Source organism: Myotis nattereri (genome assembly GCF_964212035.1).
Source record: "Myotis nattereri genome assembly, chromosome: 2".
NCBI classification, from domain to species: Eukaryota; Metazoa; Chordata; class Mammalia; order Chiroptera; family Vespertilionidae; genus Myotis; species Myotis nattereri.
The window spans coordinates 76,687,043-76,703,959 of record NC_138076.1 but is presented as its reverse complement, the minus strand read 5'-3'; the positions used below and the strand labels follow the sequence as shown (position 1 = coordinate 76,703,959).

Below are 16,917 nucleotides of genomic sequence, written 5' to 3'. Positions count from 1 at the left end.
CGGAGCACCTGCATTCTGGATGTGTCATCCCCGTGTGGCCAGGCGCCTCGAGGACCTGAAATGATGCGTGGACAGACCCGTGTCTAACATCCCCGCGGAGGGAGCTCCGCGGGGCGGGCGCCCCTGGCTGGACCGGCGCGGCCGCAGCCCCTCGCCCTCTGCCCTCCCCGAGCCGCCCAGAGCCTGAGAGCCAGACTGCAGACTGCATCGCGCCACCCTTGATGTGTTTCTTCCATCCAGCTCGTTCCTACTATTAAAAATATTTTTTTTTTTGGAAGGGGAAAAAGACCCGCACTTTATTCGCTTCAAATGTATACCACTTTTATTCCTCGCCAAGCCTTTCCTTTCTAGATGACGAGGACCGGGAGGCAGGGCCATTGGAAGGAGATGCTGAATAGGAAGAAAAGAGAGGCACTTGACGGTCCAGCCTTGTGAATGCAGAGCCTGTTTCCCTTCTAGCGAGAGACAGGGAGAGTGTGTGTGCGAAGGCTGGGAGGTGGCTCCCCCTTCCTTTCCATTCCGCCTCCTCCCCCTCCCCCCCAAGCTGCACATCCAACCATGAGTTGCCTGTTGATTTCCTTTCGCCCGAGAAGCCACGCAAACTGGAATTAAACTGCAGCGAGAGAAGTCCTTGCTCGCCGGGAGAGAATGGGATGGTAGCGGCGGCTCCTGGCTTCTCGCAGAGAAATCAGAGTGTGTGTCGTCCGAACGGAGGCGGAGATACCTCGATACACCCCTCCCTCCCCCCCACACCCTCCCTGTAGACTTAACACCGCAAACGCGGATCAGGCTGTGGCTTTCCGGACTTTGGGGGAGAGCCTTTTCGGAGGAAGAGAGGGAGGAGCTTGGCGGAGGGAGGAAACTACAAATCGGGACACTAGTTCTTTGCACTGCATTTCCTCCCCTCCCTTTGGCTGCTCGGAAAGGAGAGAGAGAGAGAGAAAAAAAAAAATACGCTTGGCTGGGAGATGCAGTCCGCCGCCGCCGCCTCAGCCAGAAAGGCAAGATTAGATCTCTAAATGCAGTAAAAACACGGCCGGAAAACAGACCCGCCGGAGAAGCAAGCAGACATTTCACAGCGCCCCGGGAAAGCTTCAGAATATATCTGACTCTCTCTTCACTGCTCCCCAGCCCATTCCTTTCATCACCGGAGGCGACCAGAAACAAGTAAGGATTTCACTTTCCCATCTGCCTGGGGACACACCTCCCCGCTCCCTCCCCCACCCAATTGGAAGAGTGTTCCGGAGGCTCCCGGCGGGAGTGGATTTGCAGCGTCCCAGCGGGAGCCAGGAAAACCTACGCATTCTAGGCTCGTTATCTTCCCCCCCATCCCAGACTCGATTTACACTGTATCCCCGGCACCGTCGCTAAGTTTGAGTCGCCGCAAGTTCGGGCGGCAGAGACAAAGCCGCCGGCTTGCCCCGGCCGCGGGGAGCCGCCGCCTGGCTCCGCGCTCCGGCAGCATCTGCTTCTCGCCCAGTGCGGATGCTGTAGATCAACAGGTTCGGGAACTTGAGCGGAATCAGGAGGGCCCGCCGGGTCCCGCAGCCCGGCAGCGGGGGGAAGGAAGGACCCACAGACTTGTGGCTGGCTCGGCGCGCATGCTGCGCGGGGGCTCCAGGCTGACGCGCACCCATTCGCTCTCCCCTCCGGTCCGGTTGTCACTGCCTCCACCCCACCGGTCTGGGATGTACCTTTCCATCTGTTGCTGTTTTCTGCTCTGGGCCCCTGCCCTGACGCTCAAAAACCTGAACTACTCGGTGCCGGAGGAGCAGGGGGCCGGCACGGTGATCGGCAACATCGGCAAAGATGCGCGGCTGCAGCCGGGGATTCCGCCCGCAGAGCGCGGCGGCGGCGGGCGCAGCAAGTCCGGCAGCTACCGGGTGCTGGAGAACTCGGCGCCGCACCTGCTGGACGTGGACGCGGACAGCGGGCTCCTCTACACCAAGCAGCGCATCGACCGCGAGTCCCTGTGCCGCCACAACGCCAAGTGCCAGCTGTCCCTCGAGGTGTTCGCCAACGACAAGGAGATCTGCATGATCAAGGTGGAGATCCAGGACATCAACGACAATGCGCCCTCCTTCCCTTCCGACCAGATCGAGATGGACATCTCGGAGAACGCGGCCCCCGGCACCCGCTTCCCCCTCACCAGCGCGCACGATCCCGACGCGGGCGAGAACGGGCTCCGCACCTATCTGCTCACCCGCGACGACCACGGCCTCTTCGCGTTGGACGTCAAGTCCCGTGGCGACGGCACCAAGTTCCCGGAGCTGGTCATCCAGAAGGCGCTGGACCGCGAGCAGCAGAACCACCACACGCTCGTGCTGACCGCCCTGGATGGCGGGGAGCCGCCACGCTCCGCCACGATGCAGATCAACGTGAAGGTGATCGACTCCAACGACAACAGCCCCGTCTTCGAGGCGCCCTCCTACCTGGTGGAGCTGCCCGAGAACTCCCCGATGGGCACCGTGGTCATCGACCTGAATGCCACGGACGCCGACGAAGGCCCCAATGGCGAAGTGCTCTACTCCTTCAGCAGCTACGTGCCCGACCGCGTGCGGGAGCTCTTCTCCATCGACCCCAGGACCGGCCTGATCCGTGTCAAAGGCAACCTGGACTATGAGGAGAACGGCCTGCTGGAGATCGACGTGCAGGCTCGAGACCTGGGTCCCAACCCCATCCCGGCCCACTGCAAGGTCACTGTCCAGCTCATCGACCGCAACGACAACGCGCCGTCCATCGGTTTCGTCTCCGTGCGCCAGGGGGCGCTGAGTGAGGCCGCCCCGCCAGGCACCGTCATCGCCCTGGTGCGGGTCACCGACCGCGACTCGGGTAAGAACGGGCAGCTGCAGTGCCGGGTCCTGGGCGGAGGCGGGGCGGCCGGCGGCCTGGGCGGGTCGGGAGGAGCGGTGCCCTTCAAGCTGGAGGAGAACTACGATAACTTCTATACGGTCGTGACTGACCGCCCGCTGGACCGGGAGACACAGGACGAGTACAACGTGACCATCGTGGCTCGGGACGGGGGCTCCCCTCCCCTCAATTCCACCAAGTCCTTCGCCGTCAAGATTCTGGATGAGAATGACAACCCACCTCGTTTCACCAAGGGACTCTACGTGCTGCAGGTGCATGAGAACAATATCCCAGGAGAGTACCTGGGCTCCGTGCTCGCCCAGGACCCCGACCTGGGCCAGAACGGCACGGTGTCCTACTCCATCCTGCCCTCGCACATCGGCGACGTGTCCATCTACACCTATGTGTCCGTGAACCCCACCAACGGGGCCATCTACGCCCTGCGCTCCTTTAACTACGAGCAGACCAAGGCTTTTGAGTTCAAGGTGCTGGCTAAGGACTCGGGGGCGCCCGCGCACCTGGAGAGCAATGCCACCGTGAGGGTGACAGTGCTGGACGTGAATGACAACGCGCCGGTGATCGTGCTGCCCACGTTGCAGAACGACACGGCCGAGCTGCAGGTGCCGCGCAACGCCGGCCTGGGCTACCTGGTGAGCACCGTGCGCGCCCTGGACAGCGACTTCGGCGAGAGCGGGCGCCTCACCTACGAGATCGTGGACGGTAACGATGACCACCTGTTCGAAATAGATCCGTCCAGCGGCGAGATCCGCACGCTGCACCCCTTCTGGGAGGACGTGACTCCCGTCGTGGAGCTCGTCGTGAAGGTGACTGACCACGGCAAGCCCACCCTGTCCGCGGTGGCCAAGCTCATCATCCGCTCGGTGAGCGGCTCCTTGCCCGAGGGGGTGCCCCGGGTGAACGGGGAGCAGCATCACTGGGACATGTCGCTGCCGCTCATCGTGACTCTGAGCACTATCTCTATCATCCTTCTCGCGGCCATGATCACCATCGCTGTCAAGTGCAAGCGAGAGAACAAGGAGATCCGCACTTACAACTGCCGCATCGCGGAGTACAGCCACCCGCAGCTGGGCGGGGGCAAGGGCAAGAAGAAGAAGATCAACAAAAACGATATCATGCTGGTGCAGAGCGAGGTGGAGGAGAGGAACGCCATGAACGTCATGAACGTGGTGAGCAGCCCCTCCCTGGCCACCTCCCCCATGTACTTCGACTACCAGACCCGCCTGCCCCTCAGCTCGCCCCGGTCGGAGGTGATGTATCTCAAACCGGCCTCCAACAACCTGACTGTTCCTCAGGGGCACGCGGGCTGCCACTCCAGCTTCACCGGACAAGGGACTAATGCCAGCGAGACCCCAGCCACTCGGATGTCCATAATTCAGGTAGGAGACTTTTAGCATCACTGGGACTTCACTTTATTGCTGGTTTGGGAGCTGTCCTGAAACCTTTCTTACAGGACAAGCCACTGGCAGCAGCAGTGAGAGGGGATTTTTTTTTTTTTTTTTAATGAAAATGGTTTACACTTTTGCCACTGCCTGTGTACAACATTATCTATACATATTCTCTCCCATGTAAATAGTCTAAAATCTACAAGATGTAAATGTACTACTTTTGTTGCATTTTTAAAGTTTATTTTTATAGTTTTAAAAATGTTAGCAAGGTTAAGTTTATTCATAGTTTATTTAACTTTATTTTTGTTTGATGCTCTACATTTTTTCCTGTAAGAAAGGATTTCCAGAGTAGAAAAAAAAATATTTTACCTAATTCACTTTAAAAGTGCATTTAAGTCCATTAAAATATATAATGCCAAGTCAGAGAAATGTGTACCCAGATGTTAAGGAGTTAACTACCTAAAGTGAAATATAGGAAAGGGCCAGAATTCCAGAGCCTCAGTCAATTTGAGCCAGTTTTCACTGCCACCCCCAAAGTCAGCTTGATATTTAAAAAGTATTTTCAAGGACATGAATTTTATCTACTCTTTAACTAAAACTGCAGCATAATGCACTAAGTTGCTTAAGCTTTGGAAATGTGACATATACTCTTAGGATCTTTCAAAAGTTTGTATAAATGTAGACTCTGGATAATGATGAGTAACTGTCTATGAAAAGTTTCAATTTATTCTGTCCTGTGGTTTTCCTGATCTGTGTTTTGCTGTCATTGATGAATGTAGAAAGTTCACAAGAAGGTCATGGACTGCTTTGGAGCTCTTGAAAACAGGAAGCAAAGTTGCACTGAAGGCACTTGCCATAAAGAATACCAGGATGCATTTAGTTTGCATACTGTGTATTTTCTGTATATCTAAGTGATATTTATTATGTATTAGATAGTATCGTTCGAAGGTTTTGATATATGAAAAAAATGACCCAGCATGGACATAGATTTTAACAGCAGCAGGTGACTGTATTGTGTCTAGTCATTGCCTCGGTTCTTTTATCCACTATTTTGTGTCACAGGAAAACTTAATTCTCCTCTATTATGAATGTGAGTTACTACAAATTACTCTGGATGAGCAGTACTGGAAATTCAAAACTGAGTTTAACTATGAGTGACACTTTGGGAGGAAGATTAGTTTGGGGCAAATGAAAATAATTTGTTCATTATTTTATGCTTTCAAAAGCAAACACCTTTAAATGACACTTAAGTAATGTTTTTATTATTCAAATAGGGTTTTAAAATTTCATAACCTTATATTTTCTGAGACAAATGTAACAAATGCTAAAACTTAGCAAAACTTATTTTCTTATAATAGTATAATGCCCTTGTAAAAGAGACTCTTGTACTTGATGCCACTGAATATACCAAAGTATTAATTGTACTAACATTAAATTTCACTTTTTAGTGTTTATTGATACCAGTAATCATGGCTTTTTGAGGTTTAATAAAACTGAACAAGAAATTTCTCCCTTAAAAAAAATCATGGTTTCCATGAAAGTCTTTCTGTGACTGTAGAGAACTGGTATTTATCATAATCTTTTTAAAGAGAGATGTTAAATATATATATTTATAAATCTTTTACAGTCATTTCACAAATACACATGTTATACACTCTTCTTATATTTTTACCATTGACATTACAATGGTATCCCAGAGGCTTAATGCTGGATCTTCTACTTTAAGCTCTATCAGTTGAATTCTTATTTAGGCTCCATGTAAAAATGAAGTTGGTCTATTAGTGAGGAACAATCTTGGATGGAAGTGTCCAGGAGGTTTTGAGGGTTGGGGTGCCACATTGTATCACCATTATATCATAGTGTTCTTGAAGCTGGTCATTGCTTGATGGGTGAATGGATGGTGGTGGTGATGATGATGATGATGATGATGATGATGATTCTCAGCAGTAAAACTTGAGGAGAGCAAATCACACACACACAGGAAGAGAAGGAGAGAGATAGTTTAAACAGAAAACAGAAGGACACACTTCCTTGCCATTCCTTTATTTCTTGAATCTTAATCCACACCATAAAGACCCAGAAAAAATGTTTTAAATTCTTGAATTCCCCTTCCTTTCCTGCGCCCTCTCCTCACCGCCCTCTCCTCACCGCCCCCCCCCCCCCGCCCATGTCTCAATTTTCCAAATTGCTCTTCCCCTGGAAATCTGAAAATATCCTCAATATAAATTGTTAAAACAGGCTTTTTTTTTCCTGTTGAATTTTTGCAATCTTATAAGGGATGCTCTGTAAATTCCTACTAAGTTAATTTCCTTTTAAAAGTATCAGGTTTTTCTCAACATCTACTTTGGAAAACAGGGTAAATTGACTTTAGTTACCTTACTTTTTCTTCATTTTTCAAACTGGCATGCTACAAATACTCTGGGCTCAAGTGATGTGTTCAAATTAAAGTGTTCGGGTATCCCCTGATCTTGTTTCAAGTGCATTTATTAGTGGGTGTATTTAACTCAGCCTGCTGAGGAAGCGAGCTATTAATCTCATGTGTATTTCTAAGGATGAATTTTAATCCATCAGAGGACACTTGGACTAGCAGCTACTAGACCTGGTTTATCTTATTTTCCAGCATGTAGAAGGTGTATGGTGTATTTGTATTGATGGAATGAAAAGAGTTTCATAATTGTCTGGGATGCATTGATAGAGAGTGGTGACATAAAACTTAGAAACTTCAGGATTTCTAAGACTCATGTTACAGCTCAAATTAAGATTTATTTTAGTATCAAAAGATTTTATGTGAGTCGTAGGGCTTAAAATTTTAAGGTTGAGATTTGTAGGTTCTTGGGCATAAGGGTATTTTTATTGAATATGGATGTGGTACAATTATGTAAGCTAATGAAGAAAGAGGACTTTGCGAGAAGAGATTTTATTTCAGGTTTTTAAGAGATTTTATTTCAAGTATCTCAGCTGAAGTGAAGTCATCTCTGAAGTGTTTAACCAATAGACTAGTGATTAAAATATCCTCAGTAGCATGACTCATAATAAAAGATTGTTATAATGAAATATTTTGTTCATTTTAAAATTATAAAATTTATTTTGAAAAATAGGAACATAGATTTGTGGTAGGTAAGGCAAATAGATTGTTATACAAATTTATAAAAGCACTTTTCATAGAAACAATTTCCATATGAATTATTTTATATATTAACATAAGAATCTAAAATCAAGTAGCGATCATCACTAATTGTCACAAGTAACCGCTTATTGTGGCTTATAAAATTATTTAAGTCTCAGAGAAACTTCTCAACAGGTGTTTTCAAGGAAGACTTCGCTGAGAAGAGGGAGAAGACTGGGGAGTTCTTACTAGTGGGTATATTTCCAGTATTTGCTTGAATATCTGTGTTTTCATATTTTTTGGTAGCACTACTATAAGTCATCTTAGTATGTTTTCAGAGAAGAAAATGTATAGAGCCAGCAGAATAGTATCTAATAAAATAAAATTTTGAAAGGAATATATTCTTACACAGTTTTTTACAGTTCAGTTTTAAAAAGATTCACATTAGGGTTGATTTTAGATTTTTTTATGTTAGAAGAGAAAATCCTTTTGCTATACATATCTGGCATTTTCAATAAAAGGGAATTAAACACATGGTAAGTCTTTAAAAATGAAATTGAGACATAGATGTCTAAAGTATTATAGTATGGGCAATAAATTCAGTGTTTTAGAACGAAAAGGTGAAAGAAAAATTGTATCTTTACTAGGAACATTATTCATTGCATACTTCTATTCCCACTTCTTTATTCTCTTCTTTATTGACAATAGGAACCCAGGTGATTTCCCTAGATCATGGTCTTCAAAACTACACTCTAGTGTGTTAGCAATTTCAGTAACAAACATAAAGTGTGTGAATATTTTTTTCCTCACTTATAATTTTGAAGATATTTCCCTGCAATGTTATTCTAATTTGGCACAGTTTGATTAGCTACATGCAATCATTTCCATAAGCTTCACATACCTCCTTATTTCTAGGGGTAATGGTTGGTTGAGTAAAAAGGGAATGTTTCTTTCTTACTACACACCTCCAAGAGTGTCTTGTGCACTTGTCTTTAATTTTTTAAAGGTAGGATTAATTCCTACTTTAAATTGACATGAGTACATAATCATAAAACTTTTTCTGTTTTATTGTATATTAAAAGTAGTATAAAGTGCAAATAAACTTAATTTAAAAGATAATCAGCCATTACGGTGTTTTGACTTTCTTTACAGAAGAATTTAAAATGCAAAATATTATCATCATTCTTAATACAGTGTTACTTTTACACTTAGTTTTTGTGTGTGCCCATAAAAATCTGAGCTCCAATATAAATCTGTGGGCATTTCTCAGTTTTACCATAAATAAATGCACAATATGAACTAGAAACCTGAGAAGCTTATTTTCAATATTAGTTGATATAACTACTCAGAAGTTATTACGTCTTCATCCACTAGCTTTTAGTTTTCAATAAAATTTTCAAAATGCTAGTTAGGCAATTCTTGTTCTTACACTGAGATGGTAATCCATCAGTCTTTTATAAATGTAAAAGGAAGATAATTTTACATTTTAGTTGGATTCTATGAGTGAATTCTATAATTTTACTTGAGGTCTATGAGTGAGTTTTATAATTGCATTAAACACTAGTGTTATACGTAAGTCTACTTAGAGGATTTTGGTATCTTTATGTTATTTAAGGCTGTGTGCAATCATGAAAAATATCAGGTCATGGAAAAGTATGCCTTACAATTCCTCTCTCAGCTGTTTCAACATATTTTTTAGTTAAGAAGAAATTTATATGTTTTAAACATTTTTCTATTGCCTGTGACTATATTGTCCAAATCACACCAAAAGAACTCCAATGCCATATTTTCCAGAAACTTTTCTCTATAAAGTTTATGTTATAATATACATTATTTCTTTTTTTTAGAATGCATAGACACAGGCTTATATAGGATATTAAAATAAATTAATTATTAAAATAATTCCAAATATCATCTCTATTAGATTAAGAAATATACATATTTTAAGAGAAACATTCTTAAAAATCTCCAGATAAATATTAAATTCAAGTTAAAAATACAATATTTATGGTTTATCATGTTTCATTGCCATTGTCAGGTTTCATTTTTTTTTTTTTTACTGTTAGTTCTGCTTATGCAATATTATGCAATAGGAATATATCTATAAAATAAAAGGTGTAAATTAAGAAACTATTTTGTGTTTTGAAGATGAATGAAGGCCTACATGCATTTACTACAGCGAAGGTTGGCTCTGCCTATAATTATGGAAATGTGAACAATGATAAAACTTCTTGGCAAAATTCAAATATAAATACATATAAACATGGCCTTATATTTTCAGTAAATGTATGCAGATACATAAGCACTGACATTAGCCCATTTTAATACTTTATTCGTTCAAAGTCAGTTCTCTTTTTAATGAGGAGCGCAAACCTTTATTTTCCTTTGAAAATATGTTAAAAGTTGTTGATTTTACTGTTTTAAATCTTCAAACAGTTTGAAGTTCCTTAGAATAGAGCAGGTCATTCTAGAGAAGAGAAGTTAAGGAACAACTAGCATTCAGTGGACCTTGTGCAAATTCAGAGAAAAAAACAACACCTTGCCAGTTTCTGATTCTTCTGGAGGATGGGAGGGTGGGTGGCAGCACTGTGAGAAGCTATGCTGTGAGTCTGATGATGAAATAAGAGGAGGAAGATGACACTCCAGACCTGGGCTCACGCCAGCTCGGAAGTAAAACTTAACTCCCTATGCTGAGTAGTCTTGCAATACCCTCAATAGTGGGTAAATTCTTACAAATGCACCTGCTAATTATGATATTACTCATTGCTCCAGAATGTATTCCCCTCAGTGATACTTTCTGCTTAATAAATCCCACAGGGCATTATCTTAAAGTCATATTTTAGCCAAGCCATTTAGGGAAGGATTTTTTTTTTTTTTCGTATTGAATTCCTTCAACCAGTGACTATATACTAGTATTTGTTAGAGAATAACATAAAGTTCATTTCGCTTATCAATTTTAAGATAGTGTGACTTTTACCACCTACCTACAAAATACTTTTAAAGTTCATCAGACCTACACTAATCTATTGTCAGCCTAGTTTAGTAAAAGAGACATTGACAAGCTTTTTCTTTCTATGGCCACACAGTATTTTACAGTTAGTCATAGCTTTCACCACTAGCTTTGACAGTGACATATTACTATCCTTTGGTCTTCTGAAATAAATTATCCATAATAAAGAAGTCCTTAATGACATCAAACTTTCCTTCTGTGACTAAGCAGAAGCTTGCTAGAGCTTTCTTGCCACTGCAGAAGTCTAAGTTCCATATTTGTAAGGTAAAGGAAAAGAGACAACAAAATACAGATGCAAATTGTGGCTGTGTAGGTGGCATCTACCACTTGTATGCACCGGGGTCTCCCAATGATAGATTGTAAATTGGTTTCAGACAGTGTTTGAGAGAATCTATTGATATACATGTGACACACTTCCATTTGTATGTCCTGGTCCTACTAACATTCTGATTAGTGGTATTTGTAGGCCTTGCCCTGGATCTATTCCAGGCAGTTTTATTGTAGTGAAATGGCTCATACAGTTCATTGAGCATCTAGCATAGCTGTGCTGAACATGATTAGCACATTTGCATATATTTATTCATAAAATAAGGTAGTCAAACAGCATAATTATGGGAAAGTGAATCATAATAATAAAGGACAATTTAAGTTAACAAGCTTTGTGATCAAAGGATAAATACAGGTTGGATAAATGAGACTTTAGATGTAACTAATCTACATAAATAGACTTTGGTCTGATTAAAGAAATGGAATATATTAAAATAATTTAATAGTATTAGAAATGCATTTTACAGCAATCATTTTTGAAATATTTAAAGATCTGTATTATTTTATTTATGTTTCTATTTAATAATATAGTCATGGGCCATATTTACATTGGATGAAAAACAAGCAAGGTAAAAATAAATGTAACCCTGTAAGCTTGGTTCTGGAATATAACCTGTCTGAGCAATGTTTATTATTTTTTAAACTTGTAATGTTTTTGAATGACTTTTAATTGGTGGAACACATTAAAGGGACCATTTAAAGGACAATTTCTTGTTTACTCTCTTTATCAGCTAACAGCAGCCTTTTTGGAATTTGAAAATGAGAGCATTAAAACTCTATTTCAAGCTTCCAAAGCTACACATTCATAATTGTTTAATAAATATATACTACTTTTAAGAGACACTGGGTACATGTTTTAAAATTATATTAACACATAATATAGATAATGACTTTACATGCAGAAAGGTTCTAATATTCTTCTAATAGCATATACACATGTACTCGTACATGTACACATACATATACCATATACATATATTTCCTCAATTCTTACCCAAGGATATGTTTGTTTATTTTTAGACAGAGAGGAAGATAGAGAGAAGCATCAATGTGAGAGAGAAACAACCATCGGTTGCCTCCCACACATGCCCTGACCAGGGATTGAACCCACAAACTAGGTATGTGCCCTGACAGAATGGAACACGCAGACTTTTGGTGTACAGGATAGCACTACAACTAACTGAGCCACCTGGCCAGGGCACATATATGTTTTTAAATAACAGATTTAATTTACAATGTGACTAAGTAATTTATTTTCAACAACTTGGTGCTTTAGATATACTTTCTTAAGCTTCTTTAGTGATGCATTTTTAAAAATGTGATTTAAGCATACCAGTAAGTCACCATTTGCATGCTTCTTTACAGTATTTATATTTGACTCCACTACCTAATGACTAATTATACTTGTACCTATATTTTTTTGTGTCTTCTAATTCAATAAAACTCAAATGGAAATACAGCTATATATCCTGAATCCCAAAAGTTTAATTTTATAAAGCAGAAATGCAACAGGTATTTTATTGTAGGTAGAAATGGTAGGGGTCCAAATATCTTTTCTTATTTTTATAATCCAGGCTTAGACTAGAAATGACTTAGATGAAGTCTCAAATTTTTATTTGTTTGCACTATGTACACAAACATCAGTTTTGAGTCCTAAAACTATAGATATAATATTTCTTTTTAATTCACAGACCCCATTATTAATACCTTTGCTGAAAGCTGTTCATTTTATTTTGTTAAGCTGTTTATTTTGCATAAAGCATATTATATCAGAATATACTGTTATTACTGTATGACTGAATATTTGATAATTTCTTTTTACAATTTCATCATAGCAATTGCACTTGCAGAATAGATACTTGTAAAAATAATTCATCTATGATTATCATGAAGGCTTATTTAAGTACAGTGTAAAGTGGCTGCTATATGCTTTTACCAATGTCCTCATTTCAGTAGATGAGATGACAGTAAGATATTAGAATTTTTGAGAAATAATATGCTTAAAATCTCAGTAAAATTTACTAAGAAAAATATTATTTAATATTTTGGAGAAAAAGGAATTAACTTCAAAAGGGATTATTTTCAAGCTTAAAATTGATAATTGCTTAATGACACATCTTTATATAGTGTCATAACTTTCTGAGCAACCTTAAAATAATTTATTTTTATTTTATAGGTTTGTCAGTAAAAAAATCAAACAAGCAAGCAAGCAAACAAACTAACAAAAAGCTCACAAAACACAATCCAAAATGAATATTGTCTAAATATTGGTGAATTCTAATAAGTCTCTTCTTGGGGCATAAATATCTTCTTGCTTCCTATTTTGCTTTTAAAATTTGCATCTATTTTTAAATAATTTATTTCAAATCAACTTATTGCATTAAGAATGTGAATAAGAGGAGTTGTATGTCATGCAAAATAATGTGAATCAATGATCTATCATTATTATCATTATCAATAGGATAAAACTTCACATCGAGGCATAAAACTTGATTGCTTTATTATTATTTTAATCTTTACATCACTTTGTGTTACATTAATAAAATGTTTTTTGTTTGTTTGTTTTAAACCAATGTCTAATCTCTTATCTTAAACTTGGTTGATGAAATCAGAATTTCCTGATTAAAAAAAAATGGTGATATATATTAATTCTTCCTTGGCATGGTTTATAATTGTACAAAACCAATATGTTTTTGTTAATGCATGGGCCTAATTGTAATAAGATAGAGGGTTACTGAGAGCATATGTATATATATGTAACATAGCAAACATTTTAATGCAACACACAAATTGAAAAAAGAAAGTCTGTAACCTTGCAGGTTTAGTATTGGTAGATGCCTGGATAGTAGTAATTATCAGCTAAACTTCCGGGTCCTGACCTTCTAGGAAAGCTACTATTTATCCCTAGATGATAATAAGGCAGAAAATAAGTGAACTACCCTATTAAACAAATCATACTCACAGGAATTTGTAAGGGTTATTGGCAAAAGCCTATTTTACAGTGAGGCCCTAATATAAGATATGCCAATACCAACGAATGAAACAGTATGCCTAATTGGAGAGAAAATAAAAGACAAGGAATACATACATTTAAGGAAACTTTTTTGTTGTTGTTGAGCAATAGATGTTCCATGATTTTTTCATAAGCAAGACAATTACACAGTAATTTAGGTTAGAATGTATGCCCAATTCCCCATCTCAAAACCCAATTTGTTACTACCTGTGGCTATTTCTATTACACAAAAAAAAGAAACATAATTACTATGAGTCTCAGCAGTCTTAGAGTAAATTTTTGCAATTACAATGCCTCCCTTGGGCAGATGTGTGAAAATGGCAGATTAATTCCTGCCAGGATCTTTCTGTTCCTCATGCATTTTTGGATTTGGTGTCAACTGCTTATTAGAGTGGCTCTGTTTGCTGTGGTTAAAAGTTATGTCAGTGTTTCTATAGTATATCTCTAGAAATAAAGATCCACATGTCAGCTATTAAAATTTGCCTTGGGTGAAAAGTTGACAACGTAAAGTCTTAGCAAAGAATTAGATAATATTTTCCATTATGTTCCTCTGTTGCCTGGTTAAAGTTTGAAGTAAATGGTAGTAAGACCGTTTAGCAGTGTTGAGAAAGAAGGATTCAGACTAGTAGGGAAAAAGGAAAGTGCAGGTCTTTGAAATATGAAGTAAGATTTAATCAGCAGAAATCAATGAAACTATTTTCATTCTATGCTTGATCCTAAAGCTATTTAATGCATAAGAATTATAAAAAGCCCTAATGAATGTATTGAGACTAGATAATAGGTGATTTAACATGCTACCAATTTCCATTTATTCCTTCTTTGGGTTGTGGTGTATAATCTCTGTTCTTAATAAAGATCTAATTGACCTACACACAAATAATGTGTGTAATTCAGGCTGAAGAGTTTTAAACCTCCAAATCAGTGTTTTAACCAGTGGTGAAGATAATTTGTCACAAAGCAGTTTAGATAGCAGAACACTTGAGGACAAGGGCCACATTCTCTTGTTTGCGTTTGTAGTTGAGAGAACTTACCATGGTTTCTCATGGTAGGCACTTAAAAATTAGAATTCTTTATAATTTCTTATGACCAATAATAATAAAATATGAGCCAGAGCTTAAAACTCAAATTTAAAAATTACTAAGGCCAAAGTCTGAAATACTATTTACATTAAAATGCTGAAATAACTACATGCTGGAAAATAATTTATTTGAAGACGACTTATTTTGATAATTATTAGTTATAGTTTTTACCTTTCAAATAACTACAATAAAAATTCCTATAGAATTCTATTGGTCATATTAAAAGTTCATGAATAAAACTTGATCAAGGTTCATAATTATAAGCATCAACTTTCACATAATTTGTGTTTTATATATACATAATCAATGTGATCCTTTTTATATATTTAAGTTTAAGATTCTTATTCTTTTGAAGACATAATATTAATGCTTATTTTTAAATGACTTTTAAAGAAATGAAATTATATAAGCCATAAATAGTTATTTGGGGATTACATTTATTTATATTTATTGACATGTGATTTTATGATATTCACTTTGGTACCAAGTGATTATTAGATTTGCCATCTGATAATGGGAAAAGAAAATCATCATGGATAATTATCATGTGTATAATAATAACGCAACTTACAAAATTCTTTTCAATTTTCTGGATCTATGCTGTAAAGGTGGTAGGAAATTATCAGGCACCTATTGAGAAAACATGCACTAAGCACTCTCATCAACAATATATTGCCCATTTTAGTGTTGGTATTTAAAATAAATCTACCACCTGCAGAGTTGTTCAATCCATAATCATTAATTCAATTACTAAAAATGAAATAATTTTAAAAGCCCTTAATTAAAATAATTTACTACTTTTAAGCTATTCTAGGACTTAATCACTATATCTGAATTTAAATTTTTAATTGCAAAATCTATATCAAACAATAAGAGGGGGCTGATAGAATAACAGCTTCAAGTAGAATGAGCTTTTAAACTGTATTAAGATTTAATTATTTTACATGCCAGAGAATCTGGGATATAAAATGAAGGACAATATAATAGAAAGGAGCATAGAAATGTAAATTTAAGCAATTTATGGTTCAGTGTCAAAACATTCAAAAATAAGAGAAAGATCTTCTGTAAGATTAAACAAATAGTGTTAAATATTTTATATGATTTTTTAACTTAAATTATTTATTGTTTAAAGTATTATATAAGTCTCCCTCCCCTGCCCCACAATATTTTATATGATTAGCTGACAAATAATGAGTTCTCAATGGGAACATTTACACCCACAATTACGTAAACATTATAGTTCACGTCTATCTGTAAACTCACCCTGGAATGTTTATCATCTGGGGAAAATTTGCAGTGGGTGCCATCTCTGGGTGGGCTACCAGGCCATGTCTTGGTTTCATGCCACTACAAAAGGCTTACCTAGGAACAGGTATTCTATCAGACAGCCTGTAGCATTCCAAAACCTGTCTGAAATTTACTCATTTCTCTGAATGTGCTTTTTCTTGAATGATCATAAATTCTTTCTTTTAGAACAACAATTTTAAACCCTTTTCATTTCATGGCACATATAAAGTAATTATTAAAATTTCACAGCCCACCAAAAGATATCTCTTTTGCTGAATCTGACAAAAAAAATATATAATTTTGATTGTTTTCAAAAATAATACTAGTAATTACCTACCCTTTTTGCTCCAAAGTGACTTTTAAAAGATTCATGTGTCTATAACTTGTATACAAGGATTTTTGGTACCAAGAATTAACCTATTATTTCACATGACCACTAACTTGCAATTCTATTGTCTGACCTATATATTTATGGTTCAAGATAGGGCATGAATACCCAACAGCTATTGTTGTGTTGGCTTTTGTCATTTTATCTGACAATCTAAAGGAAAGGGGAACTGTGCTTCTGACTAAATAGTCAGGTATTGCATGTTTTAAAAATGCTTGTGGCACACCAGTTGAAAATCACTGTTTTAAATACAGCTTAGAAAGTTACTGGAAATGTGATGTTCAAACATGTTGTAAATATACCAGTTTTTTTATGCATTTATGTTAGTCTTCCCACAAAACTATATGACCTAAATCATGTATCATTTTTTAAAACTTCAAAAAGTTGTTTAATTTAAAAAGCATTACAAAACACATAATTTGAGTGAAGCAAAAACGAAGCATTATTTGTC

At 38.9% G+C, this 16,917-nt stretch overlaps 1 protein-coding gene across 3 annotated transcripts in view; it reads left to right on the top strand.

Annotated features, from left to right (window-relative positions):
* The first annotated feature begins 279 nt into the window (after positions 1-279).
* PCDH17 (protocadherin 17) overlaps positions 280-16,917 on the top strand; it is a 95,613-nt gene continuing 78,975 nt past the window's right edge. For all 3 annotated transcript variants that reach the window (XM_081083275.1, XM_081083276.1, XM_081083274.1), the window contains exon 1: positions 280-4,247. In XM_081083275.1, the coding sequence (XP_080939401.1) occupies positions 1,602-4,247 (2,646 nt within the window). In that variant the 5' untranslated portion in view covers positions 280-1,601. The remainder of the gene's footprint in view (positions 4,248-16,917) is intronic.